The sequence below is a fragment of the Zootoca vivipara genome, chromosome 11, assembly GCF_965207765.1.
Source record: "Zootoca vivipara chromosome 11, rZooViv2.hap1.1, whole genome shotgun sequence".
NCBI lineage: Eukaryota > Metazoa > Chordata > Lepidosauria > Squamata > Lacertidae > Zootoca > Zootoca vivipara.
The window spans coordinates 24,018,902-24,044,774 of NC_142594.1; the positions used below are offsets into that span (position 1 = coordinate 24,018,902).

A 25,873-nucleotide genomic window follows, 5' to 3' on the forward strand; every position below is an offset into this window, starting at 1 on the left:
TGACTGTACTATACAGTGGCACCTTGGTTCTCGAACAGCTTAGCTGACGAACAAACCTGGAAGTAAGTGTTCTGGTTTGCGAACATTTTTCAGAAGCCGAACGCCTGTTTTGGCTGTCGGCATTGTTTCCGGGGCCAATCATCCAATCAGAAGCCATGCCTTGCTTTGGAAGTCAAACAGACTTCCAGAACGCATTGAGTTTGAAAACCAAGGTGCCACTGTATTAACAAATTCATAGAAGTACTTCTAACAGTGCACCCCTAAGCACCCTTACTAGGAGGCAAGTGTGAGCACACTCAATGAGATTCACTTCTGAAATAAACAGTTTAGGATCACACTGTCAGTCTGTCATTTTAAAAGAAGTTGGGCTGCAAGCCTAATTCCATTCACCTTGAATCCAATGGGAATTCAAATCAAAATAATACCAACAGCAATAAGAAATGCTTCTAAGTAGATGTAGTTAAGGATTGTGCTGTTAATTATAAGTTTAATTGAACCAAGTTGGACTTGTTTCAAGTAAATTAAACATGTACCAATTTGGCTCCACATATCTGGTATGCCAACATTTCTGCTGTATAGCTTTATGTTAAACCTGCTTAGTTTTCTTCAGCCTCTGGAACTACTGGTCATAAACCTGTAGGTATCAGCAGGTGGCTATCAAACAAGCTCACTTCTTCGTATTATCTCATCCTGTTTTGCTCAATAAACTATACAGATAGATTGTTGATTGTTCACTGTATTGTTAATGTTAATTCCTTTCATAGGATGAAAATCATAACCTTAACAGTCTAATTTTATGAGTATTTGGGCCCCATGCTGTCCTTTCAAATCCAGAGTTTTTATCACTGGTATTTTTATTAGAAATAAATAATGATCACATTTTAAAACTTTGAAGAACATAAAACAAACCACCCTTTGACTGATGTAAATTTACATAGAAGAAAAGAAGCTCCAAACAGCTAAAAAAAACGGGGATATAATTTTATTATTTGATCTCTGTATTCAAACATATTTTGCTGATGCTTAACATGTGAGTGAGAAAACAATTGTCCTTGGCATATTCTATCTAGTTGGATGACATTATTTTTGCTTCCATGCCTAGAAAGAAATAGATGTATTACCACATATTATCTTATAGAAAAATCTTCACATACTGAATTCATTAAGGAAAACTTATCTAAACTCTAATAAATCACAATGAATAAGAAATGTATTCTTTTGTTTTATTGGTTATCATGAATGTTTTGTCACTGGACGCTTTCCTTTCTGATTTGCAGCAGCCTTCTCTTGCTTCAACTGTGATGAAAAAGAAAAAAAAACATTAAAATACATTCACTTATAAAATAACCTCTTTTGACTTATAGACCAAGCCAACTATAAAATGAAGCAGCTTCAAGGAGTGAGCTACGCTCATTTTCCTGCCAAATTTCACATTGCCTGTACTTAGCTGCAGCCAACCTAAATCCAGCCACTTTTCTGCCCTATTAGCATTAATGCCATTTCTCATTGTGAGCCACTCTGGTGTGGTATATACTTTCTGGTTTCTTCCTTTCCCAGTTGCTATTGACCACTTCTTTTTTTTTTTTTAAACATACTTTTTATTAATTTTACAAAATACAAAAAAAAAAACGGTACATACATAAACACCTTTTCCACCTCCTTCCTACCCACCCACATGGGTCCTCCCCTGCCACAGAAGTATCCCATGTATGTGAACAGTCAGAGATGGTCCATTTTATGCTTGGATTTCTGTCCTCCTCCCCCTCCCCTGACCCCAAAGCCCCCCCCTGCCACCAGGGAGCTCCAGCAAACCAGGGCAGTACGCAGGAGGCCATCCATCCAACCATCTATTGTCATACCAAAAAAAGAGAAAAATAGAAATAGGAAAAAAGAGAAAAAAGAAAGGGCAAAAAAAGAGAAAAAAACAATACAAAACAGAAAATTTTTTCTTACATTCATAGTTGTAAAACCATATTTTGTGGGCTTCCCCTCCCCCCCCTTCCCCGGTTTTCATCCCTTTTTTATCATCTGCAACAGTTTCTTACTTTATAAAAATACACCTTTGTATCTTATACAACTTATAAATCAATTGTTAACATTTTCATCTAATATTCAAATCACTGAAAAATCAAACTCCCATTTTATCTTCCCGTGCCTAATTTTTTCTCCCTCTGTAAGCCTCCATATTTTCACATTTTTCCAAAATCCATTCACTTTTAAAACTATAACTATTCTCAATTTAACCTTACATCCCCGATTACCGGCTCCACCCCCCCAATCCAGCAAATTCCATAATCAGCAGACCAGTTATAAACCTGTTAATCCATCCTTATAATCACAACATCACTTTCCCTTCACCCCACCCCCTGTTTACAGTCTTTTGCCATCCAGGCCACCATACAGGACCCCTGAATTTCTTCTCTTCTCTGCATATTTTTTCCTTCTTCCCTGTGGGCGTTCTGGAGTTCCAATAATACCAATCGTGCCCCCCTCAAAGGCAGGGCACTCCATCCAACTTTTTGTAGAGTAAAGTCATCATTTTTTTCGTGGTGTGCTTCATTTTGTGTTGAATCATCACAGTCCTCATCTTCATCTTTTCCTTCCAAATCACAGTCACCATCATTGTCATTCTCACATTCATCTTTTTCAGTGTCAAAAGCTTCATCTTCTAAAAAATCATATTCTGCCATCACCATCTGAAATTGTTGCTGTAACTCTTGCCGTCGTGTCTCCTCTTGACATAGCTCTATTCTTGTTTCCCACATTAAGGTCAAAACAGACCGCTGGAACTCAGGGGAACACTTTTTTGTTGACATAGTTCAATCCTGCCAAGGTCAAAACTTGTCACGTGGGGTGGAATATGATCACAGTTTATTTTCTCGACTCCATTTTAACAAGCTGGCTGCATTCTTCAAGTCTTATTAACAATAAAGTTCGAACTCACATTTCACAAACATTTAAACCAAAAAAGAAATTCCACAAAGTCCAGAAATACAAAGTGAAATAAAAATTGACTTATAAATCCTGATCAACTCACTGGGTTGTCTGGGCTGCCGGCTCCCGAGGAAAAGAAAGGTTTTTCTTAGTCTTTACCTCTTGCTGCAGGGCACTCACAGCCACAGTCTCTCTCTCTCCCCTTTCACCCTGCATCAAAGGGGAGATTCTCTTTGATGCCTTTGAGGGATCCTTTTGAATTGCAAATCTTCTGTTTACGGCTTCGGGTTTCTATTTACTGTCTCTTTTGTTGCCGTGGGGGGGGGGTGGCTTCCTCTTTTCTCCCCTCTCTCCCAGATCCAAATTGTTTTATAATCCAAATCGTGAGGTTACTTACAGTCTTGTTCCCAATCGTTTTATTTTCGGAAGAATCCAGCGCTCTCCGCCTTCGGCTTGAAGCTTCTCCCTGCTAGAATAACGTTGCCGCTCAAAATGGCCCCCGCGACTTCTACCCTCCTCGCTCCGGAGCTCTTATTAGAGCTAGCCGAAGGGTTGGGGAGTCCGGATTGGGGCTGTGCCGAGCAAATTTGCCCCCGGGACGCCCTTCCCGAGGTTCTAAGGGGCGCAGCGTCGCTCTCGCTGCCCTCCCCACTCCTAGCAGGGACGGGCCGTCTCGGAGACGAGACGAAACCCCACCGATCGGCGCTGGCGCTGAACCCGGAAGCCGCTATTGACCACTTCTTTTCATAGTTGAAGTAGTTGGCCGCTACAGAGCATAAACATGATTGGAGTAATGTTGAGACTGTAGGAGATGGAGGGAGGACCAGGATAAAATCATCATTATTGCTATTATTAATTTATTCATTTGCTGCTTAATGCCCAGGTGGTTTTTTTTTAAAGAGGTTTACGAAACATGAAAACGTAACTGCACAACACTGCTAGAAATACAGACTATTTTAAAAAAAATACACCATAATTAAAATATACAATAAAGCAATCCCCTTAAAACAGCACAGCAATTAAAACAACAGGCTCTAGCCAAGAGATCAAGTGAATGCTTGGGTAAGCAGGTATGCCTTCAGAAGCTGGTGGAATGCCAAGACAGACGAGGCCTCTCATATTTCAGCAGGGAAATTGTGTATGCCACAATACCAGTGCCACCTGGGGAAAAGCCCATCTCTGCATCACCACAAGCCAATACTAAGGAAACTTACCACAGGAAACCATTACTCTCGGTAAATCCATTTGACCAGCTTGCGGTGTGTATCTGCTTAAATTTCTGTCACTTAATAAATCGCAAGAAACCTGATATTTCCTTCTCTACAAGCACATTTGATTCTGAGATACCAATATAACGTCCTAACGTATTTTAACAAAGTTGTAAAGAAATTTTAAATGTCTCACGCTCAGCAAAAGTGGATTATCTTCAACTTTAAAGAAACGCTTTTGCTTTAAATTACGTATGCAATGGCTTACCCGTGCCTGATACTGTCTTTCAAAATAAGCCATGTCATCTTCGTCGGGTCTTCTTAAAGCAACTTGCATTGCTGTACTTGCACCTCCTTAAAAGCAACATACTTTTATTTAGATAAATTCTAGAATTGTATCTGGGCAATATCAAATGTTAGTCATACTCAAGTAGATCAAGGGCTCAAGTGGATATCATCTCTCATTCCAGAGTTTCTCAGATCAGAATGTATTAGAATTTCATTTCATTAGAATTTCGTAAGAATACTTACTGGAAAGCAAGACTCACTGAAATCAATTGAACTTACAACCAAATAAACATGTTTAGCACCTCTAATCTCTCCTGTAACCACACTTGCCAGCACATGAAATTGAAAAGATAACTACCATCTTGAATCAGCTTGTTTGACAAGAGAATATGTGTAAATAAGGTTTACTCCTGCTTTTGACTTGTGCTCGTTGCTCAATCCTGAAGGCTTCAAACCAAAACATACTAGCAAATGCATCAGCCCACCTCAAACGCCTATTTATAGGAACACCATCAATGAGAAAATGTACCCCATGTTTAACACATAGTAAGGTAAAAAAGGTAAAGGACCCCCTGGAGGGTTAAGTTCAGTCAAAGGCGACTATGGAGTTGCGGCACTCATCTCACTTTCAGGTCGAGGGAGCCGGCGTTTGTCCACAGACAGCTTCCCAGGTCATGTGGCCAGCATGACTAAACCACTTCTGGTGCAATGAAACACTGTGATGGAAACCAGAGCGCACGGAAAAGCCATTTACCTTCCCGCCACAGTGGTACCTATTTATCTACTTGCACTGGTATGCTTTCAAACTACTAGGACAGCAACGGGAGCTCACCCTGTCACGCAGATTTGAACCACTGACCTGATTGGCAAGCCCAAGAGGCTCAGTGGTTTATACCACAGCACCACCCACGTCCCTACCAGGCATAGTAGTTTCTCCTCTCCTCTTCCATCAACTCCCCGGACTCCAACTGTAAAGGGAATCCTAGAAGGAAGCTTATTCTAGTTCTCAGAACACCGGGAACTGTATTATGTCCTCTCAGCCCTCAGGAGATCACATACACCCCCTTGCTCTCTGCCAGAGTACCTTACCGAGTCTTCATTACACTCTGACGTGTTTTCTTTTTCTGTTGAATTTGCACATAATGACTAATGCACAGTTTGGGTTGGCCCAGAATGTTCTACCACTTGAGGCAAAACAGAAAATGGTGCTGCCCCTTCCACCATCTCTTCGGCCTGAGGCGACTGGAGGGAGAATAAAGGAGGCTGGAGAAGAACAAGCAGTGGTGCGGCAACAGAGAAGGCTCAGATCTGCCACATGTACCCACTCCCAGGTGATTGCCTCACTGAGCCTCATAGGTGGGCCAACCTTATATAGAGTACCTTTTCTTAACTAGGCACTCCAACCTCCTAATTGCTGAACTGTCACAGGAGCAAACGCATTTTAAATGTGTGCTAAAGTTAAATCCCCTAAAAGCTGCAACCATTACACCAGGCATCCCCAAACTTCGGCCTTCCAGATGTTTTGGACTACAATTCCCATCTTCCCCGACCACTGGTCCTGTTAGCTAGGGATCATGGGAGTTGTAGCCAAAACATCTGGAGGGCCGCAGTTTGGGGATGCCTGCATTACACCATCCCTGATACTAGGTCACAGATCTTGAAAGGCAGCATTTATTCAGCTGCTAACAGCGCATTTAATCAGGCAACAGACTGACTACTTAAAGAAAGAAAAGTAATTCCATTACCATCTGTTAGCTGGGGACGTCCTTGTGTGGAACTAGAAGGTCCCTGCAATGCTCTTAGGAAGGGATGATCCATGTTGGTTACAGGAGATTCTAGGAACTCGATGGAAGGTGCTCCTTAAAATGAAACCAGCAGTTTAGGGAGAATATATCCAAATTAACCAGAAACATGAAGAATTGCAGCCACTGATGAAAAACAAATTAAAAATGTTGCTGATTCAGTAAGACGATCAAGAAGCAAGTTCAACAAAGTTAGCCAACTCTGTATTGAAAAAGAAATTTGGTGATCTACCACGGAGATATAAAATGGCATCCTGAATGGAAGACCTGTTATTGGTCTCATTAAAAAACACTGAGCATTTTAGAACTATACCTCACGTTATTAAATTAAAACAAATGTTTGAAAATATAGATAAAAGCATAACAAAAACGGATGTGGGCTGTAAGCTAGATTTATTACTTTGGCTTTGGAAGGAGCTGAGTGTAATATGCCAGTGGCTCAGATTTTATCACTTGCTGTCTGTCTATGTTCTGTTAGTTTGCAGCCGATGTTTCCTATTTTGTTGTTGGTGGTATTCAGCATTTAATTATTAGATTGTTTTACGTGCAATTTCTCCCTGGGGTCATTTGAAATGGTGGGGTTATAAATTGTGCAGGGAGGAGCTCTGCAATTTTGTGTGGCGTTTTAAAAGAAAGCACCAATTACATTAGGCCTGGAAGAGCACAGGCAGTCATGACAGTTGCTACGAAAAGGGCCGGGATTCAAAACCTTGTACAGTCGTACCTCGGGTTGCGAACACCTCGGGTTACGAACAACCAGGATTACGAACTTCGCAAACCCGGAAGTATTTTCGCCGCGCACGCGTGTGCAAAGCGCGAAAATAGCAAAAATAGCACTTTGCGCATGCGCAAAACGGCGGTTCGGGCCCTTTTCGGGTTACGAACTTTTCGGGTTACGAACTGCGACCCGGAACGGATCGCATTCGTAACCCGAGGTACCACTGTACAGTGGTACCTCGGTTTAAGAACAGTCCAGTTTAAGAATGATTCAGTTTACAAACTCTGCAAAACCGGAAATAGTGTCCCAGTTTAAGAACTTTACCTCGGTCTAAGAACGGAATCCAAACGGTGGAAGGGTAGCGGCAGCGGGAGACCTCATTAGGGAAGGCGTGCCTCGGTTTAAGAACAGTTTTTGTTTAAGAACTGACTTCCAGAACGGATTAAGTTTGTAAACCGAGGTACAGTATTTATTTAGGAAGAAGGGGGCAACATCCTGCTAGTTTCCAAGTCATCTTCAGATACAGCTCCTTGTACTACAGTACAGTCAATCCTCAAGGCTACAAAAATGTGGGTAAGAATGACAAGACCCCCTCTGCGTCAGAGCCTTTGCAACAGATGCAAATGATAAAAATGCACTCTTCACCAGTGCCATTATCTGCTTTTCCAGGACAAAGTAAGCTCTAGGAGAAATCCATGGATCTGTACCTGTTTCAATAAGATGAATAGTACTTTACCCCCAAAAGGCACAGCAAGTCCCCCATGAGGGCTTGTTTTCTTTGGAATCAGATTTAGGTTATTTATTAGTTTACTTTATCACTTGTCCCCAGCTTCCAAACTAACATAGGGTTAAAATGCCAAGAAACAAAGAGTGGGAGTCAACCAAGTTTTACTCAAAGTTTTGAAATGAATTAAGACACCTAAATTAAGTCTACTGATGTCAAGACGTCCACAATGAGTAAAATTTAGCTGAATACCACCCATAGATTTGGGAATCATCAGTTTGGCCACACCCAACTTCAAAGCTCCAGATTATCTCTTCCAATGGCTTCATAGGAATGTTAAGCAGCATGGCGATAAGGCCAAGGCTTGAGGGGTACCAGAGGTCAAATCCCATGGTGCTGACCTATAGACCTAGTCTTTCCAACTGCACATTGCTAGGAAAAACATACCATTTATTTTGTGGGGCATCAGACTACCAGATTGGTACCTCTCACCTATATTTATAATTTAAAACTACATGGACGTTGCAATCTGGTTAAATTATCACACTTTAGAACTATCAATAAAACAAACAAACAAAAACTGATGTAAATTCAATTTTTCATTTCAAGTCCCCCGATTCTTACCTATCCCACTGTCATCAAGTCTCATGTATCCTTCTGCTAGTGAACTAAAGCCAGTTAGTCCTCCCATGGCGGCATATGGGACATCTTGCCCCACTGGTTTTCCTTGGGCTAAGCGTTCCTCTTTTGTTTCCACTACAGTTTCATGAGCATATGCTGGCTGCCCACATCCACAAGTAAAGCAACTGTGAAACCCTGAACATTTGGAACCTAATTCAAAACATTTGAAGACAGCATCAGATAGACCAAAATATTTGACTCCCTTTCACTCGGGGGCAGATTTGTTTGGGTATTTCCTCCCTGTAGCCCCGACTACCCAAACAATTGCTACAGCTGGAAACAGCTTAATAGGATGCGTAAGTGTATTATTTGAGTCCAGGGCAGACATGGTGTAAATCTAAGGCCTACAATATTTTGAGATCATACTGGTACAATGAAACATATTTTAATAGTAATGTGCAGATGGGCTCTACTTAGACAGAAAGCTGTCAGTCATAGAGAAATTATCCCTGAAAAAGCCCATGTTCAGGCTCCCAGATACGGAAGTACTGTAGCATAAATCAGGAAATGGTTTAATAGTGTGCAAATTAAACAGATTTTGGAATGTGAAATACAATGTTGAGCTTGGATGCTGAATATGAGTTTTTTAGTTACAGAACCCAGCACATTTTCATTAATACTCTCCACACCTGCAAATATACATGGTTATATTATCACACAATGCCTAAAGGGACATATCTGTGTAATGAAAAGCTGCTACACATACATATGACATGCTTATTTATCCAAAACTCACTTACATGCGTTGCATGGAAACCCAGGTGCCGCACTGTGCTGATCAGCAAAGTGCTTACATCTACAGCGGATGGGCTGAGTCCCATTGAGAGGAATGAAGTGATAAGATTTGCATGGGCAATGGCCCACCCTACAGGGTAAAGAAATAGGACGTTCCTTTGGGATCTCTTCAAAGTCTGTTTTGTGTTGTTTATACCTGGGGAGGGGGAAATGCAAAGAAACAGTGATCATTTGTTTTATTTTTTATCATTTATTAAGAGAATTTGTACCCTACTCTTCAGGCAAAAAGGCAGTCCCAGAGCAGCATACATGAAATCAAAACAAGACACTCTCTACTTAAAGTCTTAATCTATTATTAAATAATAATAATAATAATAATAATAATAATAATAATAATAATAATACAATGCACAAGGGGGAAAGGACAAGGAGGAAAAAGGAAAAGAAAACTCAAAACTCTAGCATCAATTTCTAGACGGTTGTTCCTATATTGAGCAGCTGGCACAGTTCAGAGGCAGGAGGTGGAGCAGGGCCTCTAGCAAAGCAGATGCGATGAGCCCTGCTTCCTGTCTCTCCCACTGAGGAAGCCTGCTCCCAGATGATGGTTGAAGGGATGGGGTGGCCTGATGGAGGTGGCCTTTTGCAGCAGAACTGATGGAGTGAGCCCTGCTTCTCCGCTGTCCCACTGCTGGAATGGCTGTCCCCAGATGACAGTTGAGCTATTTAAAAAATATTATTCTAAGCAATATTTTATGAATAGGACCAGATTCAATAAATCACTTTATTGAGGTTGCCACCAACCCAGCCTCTCTCTTGAATCTTCTGCCACATAGAGAATTTCTATGGTAATGAGTCAGTATTTAACTGTGTGCTAGTCTTACTGAGAAAAATTATTGCTGCTTCTTCAAAGCCACGACTGAAATACGTATGAACATTACGTGTGCCAGGGGGGGAATGAGGGCACATTGTAATGTTAAATCATTTGTAATGCTAACCAAGTTTTATAAACCAACCACAAACCGTGGTTTACAAGCATGGTTTGTTTGTGGTTAATAAACCATGGTTACGGTGCTGGGCTGGGCATTCGTGTTAAACCATCATTTAGTAAGCAATTGTCTATAAACCGTAGCTTAGCATTAAGTGGACCATAGCAGGGGGGGATCCCAGTACTGTAAAATATTTAGATGCTTAAATTTGTAGACCTGACCAGGGAACCTGCCATTCAAATTATTTGGAATATACCTTTGAATGTCATCCCAAGGTACTTGAAACATAACCTGAAGGTGCTCTTTCTTTTCCATTTTTGATGCATTTATAATTTATTTGGAATATTATGAAACAATTTTCCTGATCTAAGAAATATTAATCTAAACCGCCCTGTGATCCTTGGATGAAAGGCAGTACAGTAATTTAATAAATAAAAATAAATGCTTCCTAAAGCTTTGCAAGCCGTAAGTTCTCAAGCTAACTGCACAATTAAAAAATACTTCTGTTGAACAGGAAATGTCTATGTAGGGCACAGAATGCCTCACCTGTGAGTACAAAAACATGGGGTTTCGGGGCCCACAAGTTTGCAGTCCATGCCTGTCGGTGATCTCCAGCTCACAAACAGTCTGTTTTGTAACCGTACTGGTAACATTTTTTTCTTGTACTTTTCATATTCTTCAGGAGTAAAAAGTGTCCCTCCATCATCTTCGCCTACAATTCTACGGAGAAGCGTTGCATGCTTAATTACAAACATCAATGTTCTGATAACAACACACACACACACACAGGACGCCTCTTGAAACGGCTGTGACTTCGGAGAAAGGATAAAGTGAAGAGAGACTAGGAAATGTTTGTGGGGTGTTCTTTTATTTCTGCTCATATCTATGTCACAACATCGAAATAGTGCTACGATCCTCAGCATATTTCGTGGGATATTCCCACTTAACTCCCTCTAACTGGAGGAAGCGGTTGAAGGCTTCATTCCTTAAAAAGGCTATAAATCATAAAGTTTAAACATGTGTTCCATAGGAATTCATATCCTAGGACCTAGTCACCCACACCTTAAACTAAAACCTATAACCGATTTCAACTCACCACAAGCTATCTTTAGATTCGGTTGGATTAAATATTCTTTCAAACAACTCTTAACCATCAGAGGCTAGCCCTGTTAAAGACACCCACCTTGTTAAAGCAAGACTGGTCCCGTCCCCCACGACAGCTCTCTTACGTGTTTTGCTTACTGATTGATTTGTGAGGGAAAGAAAAAACACTCAACGCGCCTTACAAAAAGATAAAACAATAAAATCATGTCAAGCCGGTGCATTGCTCGGGAGTATCACGCTTAGTAGCGAAGAACGCAGGTTGCCAGGCAGGGATCTAAGCGGAAAGACTATACTACAGTACTTTAGGTTGCTCGGGGTGAGGGACGTGCCCTTTGCACAAGCTCAGAGGGCCCCTCGTGAGTTTTGGGTTTCCGAGCGAAGAGACTTCGAGCCGCAACAAAAAGTGGAGGATACCTACGCAGTGGCGATCGCCGCGAATGGGGGGCCTCCCGGTCCCTCCTCCCTCCCGGCGGCCTTTGGTCGTGCCCCCCCCATCGGTCCCGCTCACCTCTTGTATTCCAGGTATTCGTCTATGGCCGCGGCGGCCCCCGGTTGCAAAGTTATCCGCTCCATGGCCGGGGCCGGCGCTGGGATAAGCCGTCCCCGGCGCGGCCGGATTTCCCTAACGAAAGAGGGAGACACGCGGCGGCGATGACTGAAGGGCCTCCCGGGAGACAAAGAGGCGGCCCTCCCCTTTCCCTTCCCCGCCACCAGGAAAGGCGGGAGAGGCGGCTGCTTCGCCAACCCTCGCCGTTTGTCGGGTCTCTAAGCGACGGTTCTAAGCGCGCCTTTCGGCGCCGGCTTTCGCTTTCTGCTGGCAGGGTGAAAAACCCCTCACACCTCGCTAACTCCCCCTCGACGGTTCGAACTTAACCCAGTTTAATATTGTTATAGCAATCCAAAGCCCCACATATAAATATTCATAAGTGCACACGTATCTGAATATATAAACCATGCGTCTTGACAGCAATCCTGAAGCCGTTTTTGACCTCAAATATTCCTCTGTGGTTAAGGGAATCAAATGGGGAAAGCCTTCCCGTTTTCTATTCCCACCCCCACCACCGCTTACAAATCCTGTTTTAAGAGCGTCTTTGTGTATGAATAGGGCGAGCCTGTGACTGGATTCAGGTCAAGTAATAGCTATCACAAAAGGATTGCCCAGGCAATGCAATCTTAGGTATCCTGGCAGACAGGATTTCTGTTGTAGACCCACCTATGATTTTGGGGTGGTCTTTGGCTAAGGGGGTTGGGCAATGTCAAAAGGTTCCTGCACCCTTTGGTTCAGGGTCTGTCCCTCCTTGAAAGGAGGGGAAGAAACTCTGTTGCAACAGAAAAATAAGTATGTGCCTTGCTTTCCACTGGATCCTGCCTCCATCCATTCTTCTCTGACCGAAAATGGACTTAGGGGACTCATAGAATCCCATGGCGAGTTGGGGCAGCAAAAGCCTAACCCCAATTTTTGTATAACATACAGACACACACACACACAGAGTTTTAATCCATTTTAAAAGATGGCTGACACCACTTCAGTTGTGCTGCAGATTTGGAATTTTAAACTCTCAAGGTAACAGCAAAACGTTTGGACCTGAGGAACGGACTTTGAACTCAGCTCGTTTCCCCTCACTCATGGTTTTCGGACCCCAGGGATCTGGCGGCAAAATCCTCAGCCGTGCACCCGCTTGTGTCCCCAGGTAGCTGCATCCACCCTTATGCACAGGAAGGAAGGAAGGAAGGAAGGAAGGAAGGAAGGAAGGAAGGAAGGAAGGAAGGAAGGAAGGAAGGAAGGAAGGAAGGAAGGAAGGAAGGAAGGAAGGAAGGAAGGAAGGAAGGAAGGAAGGAAGGAAGGAAGGAAGGAAGGAAGGAAGGAAGCCCTGCAGCCTAAAAAACTCGTAGCCATTTTGTGAGGGTTTTTTGACTAAAGTGTGCCTCCGACTGGCTTGATTGCAAGGGAAATTATCACAGGGGGGACCTGGATGGAGTTCTCCTGCCTGGCCACTGGCAGTGTTCCAGGCATCCCCAAACTTCGGCCCTCCAGATGTTTTGGACTACAATTCCCATCTTCCCTGACCACTGGTCCTGTTAGCTAGGGATCATGGGAGTTGTAGGCCAAAACATCTGGAGGGCCGCAGTTTGGGGGTGCCTGGTTCAGGCTGTCCTTGCCCTCCCTGAAAGCATTCTTCACTCCAGAACAGGTCCAGGAGCAGAGCTGGTGACAACGTCCTGCTACAAGCATTTAGTATTGTCTCATTACAGTATTTACATTTGTTGAGACTAGCAGCAGAAGACGTGGCTCTTTATTATTTTGATATTTCACCTTTTATAGTAAGCTCTCCATACAATTCATTAATACACAAATAATATTGCCTCCCCCCCCCAAAAAAAAGTCAAGAAAGAACAAGGAACCAAAGCATTATTTTAGGTTTCTCTGTAACATATCCAGGAGAAAATACAAGCTGCTTCTAAACTAAAAAGGAGCTCGCCTCCTCAAGTGAGAGTTGCTATGTGAAAAACTTAAAATAAAAAAGTGCTGTATTTATTTTGCACACAGTTCTCTTAACGTCCTGTTCAGCCCTTCTCTCATAATAGGCCTTGGCTCAGTATACCTGAAGGAACATCTCCACCCCCATCGTTCAGCCCGGACACTGAGGTCCAGCTCCGAGGGCCTTCTGGCAGTTCCCTCCCTGAGAGATGTGAGGTTACAGGGAACCAGGCAGAGGGCCTTCTCGGTAACAGAACGCCCTCCCATGAAATGTCAAGGAAATAAACAACTATCTGACTTTTAGAAGATATCTGAAGGCAGCCCTGTTTAGGGAAGTTTTTATGTTTGATGTTGCTTTTTATTAATAATATTCTGTTGGGAGCCGCCCAGTTTTGTTTGCTTTATTTATTCATTTATTTTTATTCAATGTAGCTGAATGCTGCAAGATTTAGGACAGATGAAATAAAGTGCTTCTTCATCCCGTGCATAAACTACAGAATTCACCCCATGATATGTGGTAATGGCCATTAACTTGGATGACTCTAAAAGAGAATTAGACAAATTCATGAAGTTAAAGCTTCAAATGGCTACTAGCTATGATGGCTATGATCTATGTCAATGTTGTAGGTAGTGTGCATCTGTATATCATATTTTTGGAATCACTAATGGGAAAGAGTCTACAAGGGCACTCAAATCCTGCTTACAGAATTTCCACAGGCATCTGGCTGAGCACTACGAGAAAAGAATCCTAGACTAGATGGGCAATTGGTCCTGATCCACCAGGTCTGCTCCTGTATATGACTAGTGGAGAATGTCACACAGCAAAGAGAAATTCAGCATCAAACTTCCAAAGGCGGTAGATAAACGTGTAAACTCATTACATAATGTATCCCAAGGATTCATACAATGCTGGCCTCTTGTATGTTCCCTTAGACCAGGCATCCCCAAACTACAGCCCTCCAGATGTTTTGGTCTACAACTCCCATGATCCCTAGCTAGCAGGAGCAGTGGTTGGGGAAGATGGGAATTGTAGTCCAAATCATCTGGAGGGCCGAAGTTTGGGGATGCCTGCCTTAGACTGTACCGTAGCGTCTGAAAATGTACTCTGAATCAAGTCCCAATTAAATTTACTGACCAAAAAAGTTTCAGGAGGCTTAGAAATGTATGTGCTCAGGAATGTAGCCTTATAATATAGTCCTGTGAAATGTGTACTCCAAAGTGAGCCTTGCCGAGCTGAGCAAGGCTTATTCCTAGATTTACTTCTGAGTAGAATAGTGTTTTCATTTACCAAGTCTAGCCTGTGATATGTGACTTCTCGTCATTTAATTTTAAAGCAAGTTAAAAGGTAAGCCGTTTAAAACATGTAGAAAGCAACCACAGATTTTCATTTTGTGCAAAATCATGTATACACTCCTACTGAGGATAAGAACTTATTGGACACTCAAAACCTTTGACCATATATTTCACTTTATTTATTTTAATCTATCCAGATGCTATCATCATCTGCAGGGATAATAATTCAGGACGGTATATAATCTAGCACCGCAAATCTTGTTCTCCCTTTAAATAAAAGTTCTTTAAAAAGAAAAAGAAAAAACTACACAGCATATTTTAAACATAAAATACCAAAACAAACCCTTTAGAGATCATTCTGTATAGATGCAAAAACTCAGACTGGCACTTCATTTTTATAATTTAGGATACAAAAAGCACACTGTGTAACATAGTGTGCCCTTGCTGCAAATTCTCTGCTATAAGGCTAACATGGATATAAGGCAATTTTCACCTTTGCTCCCACTCAATTTAAAGTCCACCACGGAAGAGCTTGGGTTCAAATCCACCAGGTTTTACTACTGTTTCACAACCAACACTCATTCAAAAGGCCACTGCAAAGCAGCAGTGCCTGAGAGACTGCACCCCTGTAGCTCATCTTTTCAGTAAGTATCAAAGTGTCTTGCTTCCCTTCATCTAAATTCAGCTTGTCACTCTTGGTTTTCTTTAAAAAGAGTAACTAAAGAACTAGTGTTACATTCATCATAGGCTGTAGGATACTCAAATATTCACCCAAAAAAAACAATGAATGAAAAGCTAGCAGTGTTCAATATCTGGTAAGTGTGGCTTCTATCACTTAAGGTTTTTATCTTCAGTTGCTAAATACATACATTTATTTATTGTTAACAGCTATGTACCATCACAGATTATCTTTGATCATCTAAGTGCCCTAATTCTGTAGCAAGTGTGTGTGTGCACTTGGGCAGGTCGCCCTTTTAAGCTTTTACAAACAATCGTATTTTTAATACATTCTCTCTAGATATTTCACAGATAGTGCAAATAAAAGACATTCTTTGGATCACCATTTTAGGATGTTATCCACAACATGATATCAATTGTAGAAATCAATCAGCCAAAGGTGATGTTAAAATATACTTTACACATACATAAATTTCCAGCACTCATGTTAAAGGCATTATCCTTCATTGCTATGCATTAGTAAACCAGATCACAAGATTAAGCTAAAATTTCCCAAGATATGTTAGATTTAAATTTAAATACGATATTTAGATATTAAATCTACCTCTTTTTCATGATCATAATCTCAATGATTATCATAGAACCTCACATATGGATGTACACATTATCTACTTGTCTTACTACACTAGCTAGGTTCCCAGCATCTCTTTTAAATAAGATGTTGTACAGTGTTGCTTTATGAAAGACCTATCTTTAAAAGGTTTTAGAGCTTGATATAAAAGAAGTTAGAACTGTATTCAGCATTTCCTGTTGCAACAGGATGCAGACCTCCTTGCCAGCAGTTGGCTTGTGTTTTCTACTGTAGCAGAACTAGATAGCATTCAGAATCACTTTGTGCACCTGTATCTGCTATCTTATGTTGTTTACTGCATTTACCCGTTTGCTTGTAGTTGCTGGCATCAAGTTCCCATTTGTAGTATTTGTTGCCGAGCCATTTACAACCATGTAATCAACCTTGCTTTCCAGTTTGACCAAGCGTTGCAAGATGTCATCTAGAAGAACTGCAATCGTTCGTCTTAGATCAGCTAGAGAAAAACAGAAACACAGAAAGGAATCCTGTCTATTTTGCACTCCACAATGGAACTACTGATAGTGAAAGAAGCATAGGTGCTCATACTAAAGGTAAAAAAAGGTAAAGGACCCCTGGACAGTTAAGTCCAGTGAAAGGCAACTATGGTGTTGCGGCGCTCATCTCTCTTTCAGGCTGAGGGAGCCGGCGTTTATCCACAGCCAGCTTTCTGGGTCATGTGGCCAGCATGACTAAACCGCTTCTGGCGACACCGTGACAGAAACCAGAGTGCACAGAAACGCTGTTTACCTTCCCGCCACAGTGGTACCTATTTATCTACTTGCACAGGTGTGCTTTCGAACTTCTAGGTTGGTAGGATCTGGGACAGAGCAACGGGAACTCACTCCATCATGGGGATTCGAACCGCCGACCTTCCGATCGGCAAGCCCAAGAGGCTCAGAGATTTACTGTGCCAAGATAGCAGAAAAACAGAAATTACCAATGGAGATGCAAGTCCCCCCATAACCAAATTTTTGTTTTATTGGTCCTAGACGCACCCCTTTCCAGTTATTGCATTTAGGCGTTGAATAACATATCTAGTTATATTGGTTATTTATTTATTTATTTGCTTCATCTAGGTTTTTTCTTCAGGAACATTCACACAGAGAATGGATTTCTTATTCTTTCTCATTTCATTCAGTCCAACTGGCACAGAACTAGCCATCTCTCTTTGTTTTCTTCTTGTTGTTGTTTATCCACACCACTGCTAGTGAGTTCTAGGAAATATTTGTGCATAGCATATAAAAAAGAATTACTGTGTTTTAACATATGCATTTAATTCCACCAGCTGCTCTCTAATCCTGATACAGTGGTACCTTGGTTCCCAAACAGCTTGGCTTCCAAACGCCGCAAACCCAAAAGTAAGTGTTCCGGTTTGCAAACGTTATTCGGAAGCTGAACATCTGACGTGGCTTCGATGGCTTCCGCATGAGTGCAGGAAGCTCCTGCAGCCAATCAAAAGCCGTCTTCCAGAACAGATTAAGTTCGAGAACCAAGGTACCACCGTATTCTACAGTGTACAGTTTTCAAAATTATATACCTAGCCAATTCTAGTTTTTTTCCAATTTGATGCCTTTACTACTTCTGTTAAACTTTTCCAGGTGTGGCATTATCTAGGACTCCAAAATATGGATATACAATTCATATACAAATGAATATTATGTGTATCCTAATACCCTTAATAAACCAATGACTTTTCTCAAGGATATAAAACACTGTGCATTTCTTAACCTCAGCTGAATGTGGGATTTCATAGCCACGATCGTTTCCATAACAGTTTCCCTGTTAATAATTAGACATTAGTTTTACAAAATAAATAGGAACTTTTGAAAGTATGCTTGGTATTGCATTTCATAATTCTAAAATTAAGAGTTAAATAGAGACATTTATTATGTCTTACCGTATCCTGCCATCGAGACTCCATTACCACCATTCATTATATTCTTGTTTTCTTCTGCCAGTGCTCTAACATACCTTTTACTTAAGTCAAGTATTTGTTCACGCAATTCAGCACTGCTCTGTTGCCTTGGATGCTGAAAGGTGTAGCGCAGTAACATTATGCCCCAGATAAAACCAAACACCAGCAGAAGCAAGCTCAATTTCTGGGACACATTTTTTCTTGAAAATGCAAAAAACATTTCTGAGCAGGCCAAAATGTCAACATAAGGAACCAAGGCTCAAGTCACAGTATTTTCATGGTAGTTTAAAAGAAAATAAAAAATCTTCACAACAGAGTTACCCTTCCGGAGAGATCATTCTGTAAACTTTTCCCAATGGACATGGCTGATTCCTGAAACATTATTTTTAAAAATATTATCAGTCTTAAGTCTTTGTAAGATGAGCTTTATTATGACCAACTTCAACTTCACCATTCATCAGATACACGTAAATTAAACAAAGCCTATGATTTGCCACCAGGCAGTTCAACCGTGAACTTGTCTGGTATCTACACTACTTTAGCGCTACATCTACAGGTGAAACTCGGAAAATTAGAATATCGTCGAAATTGCATTTATTTCAGTAATGCAAATTATTATTTTTTATTTTTATTTTTATTTTTACAAATGCTTTCTTTTGGAAATTCTACAGTAATAAAACAAATAGTTACAATAATTCAAAAATAAACATTGCTATTACATTTCATGAATTACATTCCATTTATAAATGACCCACGTAAAGGTAAAGGGACGCCTGATCATTAGGTCCAGTCGCGACTGACTCTGGGGTTGCAGCGCTCATCTCGCGTTATTGGCCAAGGGAGCCGGCGTACAGCTTCCAGGTCATGTGGCCAGCATGACAAAGCTGCTTCTGGCGAACCAGAGCAGCACACGGAAACGCCGTTTACCTTCCCGCTGTAGCGGTCCCTATTTATCTACTTGTACTTTGACGTGCTTTTGAACTGCTAGGTTGGCGGGAGCAGGGACCGAGCAACAGGAGCTCACCCTATCACGGGGATTCGAACCGCCGACCTTCTGATCGGCAAGCCCTAGGCTCGGTGGTTTAACAGTGCCACCCACATCCCATTGACCTGCCTAACGACGAATAATTACAATTACAACAAATAAAGGCTTGACATATCTTGCTTTGCATGTTATGCATCTATCTCATATATTGGTTTCACCTTTTAAATTGTGTTACTGAAATTAATGCACTTTCTGGCGATATTCTAATTTTCCGAGTTTCACCTGTATAATATGGGAATAACAATGGCCTACTTTACACAGTAAGTATATGAAGCACTAGGACCACATCAGAAAACAGTGAGAGAGCACTCCACATGTCTACTCAGAAGTAAGTGCCACTATACACAGCGTGGGAAAGCTGTAGCCTTCCAGATGTTGCTGGACTAAAACTTCCATCATTCTTGACTATTGAGTCATGTGTGCCAGGGCAAATGTTGGTCCAGTTCATTCTGAAGGACAAGTTCCCCACCACTACTATGTGTACCTCCTTGAGAGCACATCCCACAAAAAACAGTAGGACTTATTTTTCTATGTATGTAGGCATGCATAGAATTGCACAGTCATTCCTAGGTAACTTTTAAGCTGCAGTCCTAAACACATTAGAATCTGCAAACCAAGCACATTGGACAAAGTGAGACATCTTCTAAATGTATAGGATTGTGCTTTAAGTCTTATCATGGTTGTTATAAACTAAACATGTTTTAATTAATAATGTGCCTTATCAGATTAATCCATTATTTAATTAAAACTAACAAATAAAAATGGCATATTATCAAAATCACAAAACAGGTGCCTTTTGGAGATAAATATAATTTGCAGTTTATTTGCTTTAATAAAACTATCATTTGAACTGGAGTAGCCCAGAACTGATCAACAGACTGCAAGTCAAAAATGTTAAAGGCAGTATAAATTAACTTACCGGTACATTAGCTAGTCTGATGCTTTCTTTAGTTATCAGAGCAAATAGCCCAACTGGCAGCCATTTAGATGGGGAATCTTTCAAGAGAAGAAGAAAAGGTGAGAGTTCATTTAGGTTGTTACCACTAGGAATGTAGATATAATTGAGAAAATATTATGCAAGATAAAATAATAAAATTTCATAGTTAATCCCTAAAACCACAAAATACTTAAAGTTCTAATTTGAAATTATTAATCATTTACAATATAATAAATGACTAACCCACTCACCCCAATCAGTATTTGGGCTATTACCTCTAGGTCACATCTATGCATGAAAAAAATGAATCCTTGCTTAATCCACATTCTGCTTAACCCTCAATTTCTAATAATAAACAATTATTTCATAATACCTCTTATATTTCTTTTGTGCTTTGTTTAGCAGGCTTTATTATTATAAAACTCTTCATCAGGCAAATTTACCATTTGTGCTACAAAGTAAACACTGCATTAGGGATGCGGGTGGCACTGTGGGTTAAACCAGAGCCTAGGGCTTGCCGATCAGAAGGTTGACGGTTCAAATCCCTGCGACGGGGTGAGCTCCCGTTGCTTGGTCCCTGCTCCTGCCAACCTAGCAGTTCGAAAGCACGTCAAAGTGCAAGTAGATAAATAGTACCGCTACAGCAGGAAGGTAAATGGCATTTCCGTGTGCTGCTCTGGTTTGCCAAAAGCGGCTTTGTCATGCTGGCCACATGACCTGGAAGCTGTACGCTGGGTCCCTCAGCCAATAACACGATATGAACGCCGCAACCCCAGAGTCGGTCACGACTGGACCTAATGGTCGGGGGTCCCTTTACCTTTAAACATTGCATTAAAAAGGAGGAAAGCAATTCCAAACCACTGATTTATGAACTGGGGAAAGAATGATTAATTACTTAGATACTTGCTATCCATCCATAGACAACAAAGCCAAGCTACCTGATCTATACCAAATGAATAAAGGTAAAGGGTAAAGGGACCCCCTGACCCTTAGGTCCAATACGGACGACTCCGGGGTTGCGGAGCTCATCTCGCTTTACTGGCTGAGTACAGCTTTAACTTCCCGTCGGAGCGGTACCTATTTATCTACTTTAACTTTTACATGCTTTTGAACTGCTAGGTTGGCAGGAGCTGGGACCGAACAACCCGCCGACCTTCTGATCGGCAAGCCCTAGGCTCTGTGGATTAACCCACATCTAGATAAAAAAGGCAGATGGGCTACATCAGCCACTTCCTAGGTCCATACTGCAAGACTCTCTCAAAAACAGTGTTTCATTCTCTTAGCAACATTTATGCAGCACTACTGTACTCCAAACTCTGCAGTTGCAATAAATCTGAATAAAGAGTTCCATGTAACACAGAAGCTTGTGTATTTTTACACCTATCTTGTACTTGAAAGAGTGTGATCCCGCACAGAAAGCACATCGGAGCTCGGTTCGGCTTACTTCCAAGTAAATATATATACACTATATAGGATTGCGCTATTAGTCTCTGGCATTGACCTGGCAAAGTCTTTTGAGTGTAACAAATTAAAATAATCATGAAAGGGAAAGCCAAACGAAACGTAACGATTCAGTTAAGTGTAAGTCTACCATCAGCAGGAAGTCGGTCTAAAAAAGAACCTTGCTCAGTTTTGCAGCCTACAAACAGAAAGCTGAAAAAGAGAGAAATGGCGGGGAGTGGATTTCTGAAAGCACAGGAGAATTTAGGGATTCAGGGCAGGAGAGCCGTAACACAACAACCTCTCTTTAAAAACGGGAAGTTGCCATTGCGAAAGAAACATGAGGTTTTGCCTGGAACGCGTCGTCACCTCTGCTTCAAAGGAAACAAACTCCCAATCTTACCTTGCAAGCACAGCTGGCTGAAAACGCAGGGCTCCCCAAGGGCCATGAGCTGTCCATCAGCATTTTATGCTCTCCAGCCCACCTAAGCCATATACCGTAGGCAAGCGCGTCCGCCCTTCCGGCCCGCGATCTCCTTCTCATCCAGATCACGCTCTCCGAACCTCAACGGGGGTTACCATGCAACCCCGCACGCTCTGCCGGAGCTCTCCGCGCGCACGGCAAACGCCCCGGTTAAGCTCCGCCCGTCGGACGCCAGCCTCCGCTTACTGCGTTGTACATAGGAAGATCAGCGCGGCCGAGGCGCATGCGGACTTCACTTCCGGCTACTTAGGGGAAGTTGGGGGGGGGGGGAGAGCACCGAATACGGAGGGAAAGTCTCGGATATAAAACTAAACATCAGTAACATCAGTGATGGTAGACCGTGTATGTCTGATCTGACGTTTCATCAGAAGTTTTTACTCGTTGCAATCTGAAAGTTTGCATTTCTGCTTTCAACCCATGCCCTAGTTTCGTTTTAAATGCCCAACAGGCTTTCCCCCCCCCCTTACCGATAAATACGTGTACTAATTTACTTAAATAAATAGTACAGTATATTACATGAATAGTAATTAGAGGTGAAACTCGGAAAATTAGAATATTGTCGACAAGTGCATTTATTTAAGTAATGCAACTTAAAAGGTAAAACCAATATACTGTATGAGATAGATGCATGACATGCAAAGCAAGACAATTATAAATGGAATGTAATTAATGAGATGTAATAGAGATGTTTATTTTTGTATTATTGTAACTATTTGTTTTATTACTGTGGAATTTCCAAAAGAAAGCATTTCTAAAAATTAAAATAAAAAATAATAAGTTGGATTACTGAAATAAATGCACTTTTCAACGATATTCAAATTTTCTGAGTTTCACCTGTATATTGGCAGTTTTTGTCAGCTAGAGGACTCCCACGTTGTGTCCTGTCATTTGGCCTATTTGTCCAATTATTATGCCTCACTGTCTGCTTGATCATCTTATTATAGTTTAGGTTGCCTATAAATGTGCTGCTGGGCATACCTGCCAAGTCTCCCGCTGAAAAATGCGGGATCAGCAGCAGCGTTGCGTAGAAGCAACTTCCGGGGCCGCTCTTCCCAATTTCCGGTGCCCACACATGGGAAGAGCGGCATCCAAAATGGAGGCTCCCTGGCAGGTAGGACATCCGGGGGATTTCCGGGATTTTTCTCCATTAGGGAGAACAGCGGGAAACGGATTAAAATCTGGGGGTTTCCGGTGAAAAACGGGATACTTGGCAGCTAAGCTGCTGGGTTGTGCTATGACTGAGGGCAGAGTTAATCATATCCTCTGCAGCAGGTATACGAGACAGGTGTGATGTATTTGGTTCTCCAATTCCATCAAGTTCATTGTGAGTCTTTTGACTTATAAACCCAACCACCTCTTTTGCTAATGTAAGACTTTAGGATTCTAACTGTCCAGAATCCAATTTTACAGTGCAATCCAATTCAGTCCCACTGAATTAACACCCAATTAAATATGTATATGATTTCAACCTTATTTTAGGTGTATCCCAATGGAATTTTCCGCCACTCTCTGAAGAGCACTCACTATAACACAAACTGCTTTTAAAACTCTTCTCACTTACAAAATGAGTTTGCTGGGTGGCGTTGGGGAGCTGCTATTTAAAAACCCAAACTTCTCCCATGCATGCATAATTTTTGAAGTAATTAGGCCAATCAATATAATAGACTGGCTTTTTTTTTGTCCAGAACTCATCACGAGGCTGGATGTTAAGCAAAGAGGAATGAGGAGAAAGGAGATGGCTTGGTGTTAGAACTTATAAAGTCTGCATTGGTATCAGTCTTAAGAGTGTGGGAGAATGGGAAAGAGATGATTCCTAATTTTTTAAAAAAGTATACATAATCCAGCATACTGTGACTGCTTGGGCAATGCATGCTGCTCACAAGTCAACAACATGTGCAGGCATGCCAGGCAACAGAATAGGTCTGTGATTCTGAAGAAGTGTGCATGCACACAAAAGCTCATACCAATAATAAACTTAGTTGGCCTCTAAGGTGCTACTGGAATGTTTGTTTCAAGGCCTGTTACAGGGATTGCAGAGGTGGTGGGCGAGTAGAGGCAGGGGAGATTATGTACCTAGTCCTAGGTCATTGTGTAGCCTCTGATTTGCCCATTACACACTTCAATCACTTTCTCCAGCTCACTCCTAAAACAAATATAAAGGGCTTTAAAAAGGAAGTCTCTCCCTGGTGTTAGCAGAAATTGATGCAGTTGGCAGAGCCCATCTAGGGTTGCCATGTGTCCTCTTTTTCCTGGACAAACCCTCTTTTTCAGGGGTAAAATTTGAGACAAATTGCATTTATTTGTTTTGAACGGCCATCATAGTGTTCTCTTTCTGCTTTTAAAAATATAGCAACCCTACCTCAGGCATGTCCAACTTCCAAGAGACTGCGTTCTACTCCCAGTATAAAAAAACTGGCAGTGATCTACCCATTGGATTGACCAGAGTTGTCAAGCTTTTTTTTGGGGGGGGGCGATCTTCATCAGAGTTGTTGAGCTTTTTTTTTATTTTTTATTTTTTTTTAAAACATAATTTTTATTGATTTTTACAAATTACAAAAGATGGTACATACATAAACACCTTTTCCACCTTCTTCCCACCCCCCTCCATGGGTCCTCCCCTGCCACAGAAGTATCCCACGCAGGTGATCAGTCAGAAGTGGTCCATTTTATGATTGGGTTTCTGTCCTCCTCCCCCTCCCCTGCCCCCCAAGCCCCCCCCTGCCACCAGGGAGCTCCAGTGAACCAGGGCAGTACGCAGGAGTTCATCCATCCAACCATCTATTGTCATACCAAAAAAAAAGAAAATACAAAAAGAGAAAAAGAGAAAAAAGAGAAGAAGAAAAAAAAAAAGACAAAAAGGAAAAAAGACAAAAAAAAAAATTCATCATAATTGTTAAATTCATAATTGTTAAACCATATTTTGTGGGCTTCCCCACCCTCCCACCCTTCCCCGGTTTTCCTCCCTTATTTATCATCTTCAACAGTTTCATAGTTCATATTTTATAACATACACCTTTATATCTTGTACCACTTTTAAACTATTATCATTTTCGCCTATTGTCCAATCACTGAGAAATCAAACTCCCATTTTTTCTTCCCGTGCCTAATTTTTACCCCTCTATAGGCCTCCATATTTTCACCTTTTTCCAGAATCAATTCACTTTTTAAACCTATAACTATTCCCAAACTAACCTTACACCCCCCGAGTACCGGCTCCACCCCACCAATCCAGCAAGTTCCATAGTCAGCAGTCCAGTTATAGTCCTATTAACCCATCCTTACAATCACCACTTCACTTTCCCTTCACCCCACCCCCTGTTTGCAGTCTTTTGCCATCCAGGCCTCCATATCAGACCCCTGAGCTTCTTCTCTTCTCTGCTTAATTTTTCCTTCTTCCCTGTGGTCATTCTGGAGTTCCAGTAAGTCCAGTCGTGCCCCCCTCGAAGGGGAGGCACTCCATCCAACTTTTTGTAGAGTAAAATCATCATTTTTTTCGTGATGGGCTTCATTTTGTGTTAAATCATCACAGTCCTCATCATTGTCATTCTCACATTCATCTTCTTCAGTTTCAAAAGCTTCATCTTCTAGGAAATCATATTCTATCATCACAATCTGGAATTGTTGCTGTAACACTAGCCGTTGTGTCTCCTCTTGACATAGTTCTATTCTTGCTTCCCACATTAAGGTCAAAACAGTCCGCTGAAACTCAGGCGGGTACCTTTTTGTTGACATAGTTCAGTCCTGTCAAGGTCAAAACTTGTCACATGGGGTGGAATATGATCGCAGTCTAT

At 41.6% G+C, this 25,873-nt stretch overlaps 2 protein-coding genes across 3 annotated transcripts; both read right to left on the minus strand.

Annotated features, from left to right (window-relative positions):
- Window positions 1-960: 960 nt before the first annotated feature.
- On the minus strand, window positions 961-11,999 carry FAM221A (family with sequence similarity 221 member A). 2 transcript variants are annotated; one of them, XM_035130268.3, is made up of 7 exons: window positions 11,689-11,999; window positions 10,623-10,796; window positions 9,096-9,286; window positions 8,299-8,505; window positions 6,176-6,289; window positions 4,411-4,496; window positions 961-1,296 (listed from the first exon to the last, which is right to left on the minus strand). In XM_035130268.3, exons 1-7 carry the CDS (start codon window positions 11,751-11,753, stop codon window positions 1,234-1,236), a joined length of 900 nt encoding a protein of 299 aa, XP_034986159.1. In that variant the 5' UTR covers window positions 11,754-11,999; the 3' UTR covers window positions 961-1,233. The 2 variants fall into 2 exon arrangements, with proteins under 2 accessions (XP_034986159.1, XP_088509663.1); XM_088653537.1 differs by having other exon boundaries at window positions 11,260-11,929.
- A 3,116-nt stretch (window positions 12,000-15,115) lies between these two features.
- Window positions 15,116-22,255, minus strand: CCDC126 (coiled-coil domain containing 126). The gene is made up of 4 exons (XM_088653539.1): window positions 21,977-22,255; window positions 20,147-20,204; window positions 18,159-18,291; window positions 15,116-16,715 (listed from the first exon to the last, which is right to left on the minus strand). Exons 1-4 carry the CDS (start codon window positions 22,045-22,047, stop codon window positions 16,540-16,542), a joined length of 438 nt encoding a protein of 145 aa, XP_088509665.1. The 5' UTR covers window positions 22,048-22,255; the 3' UTR covers window positions 15,116-16,539.
- Between the last annotated feature and the right edge of the window lie 3,618 nt (window positions 22,256-25,873).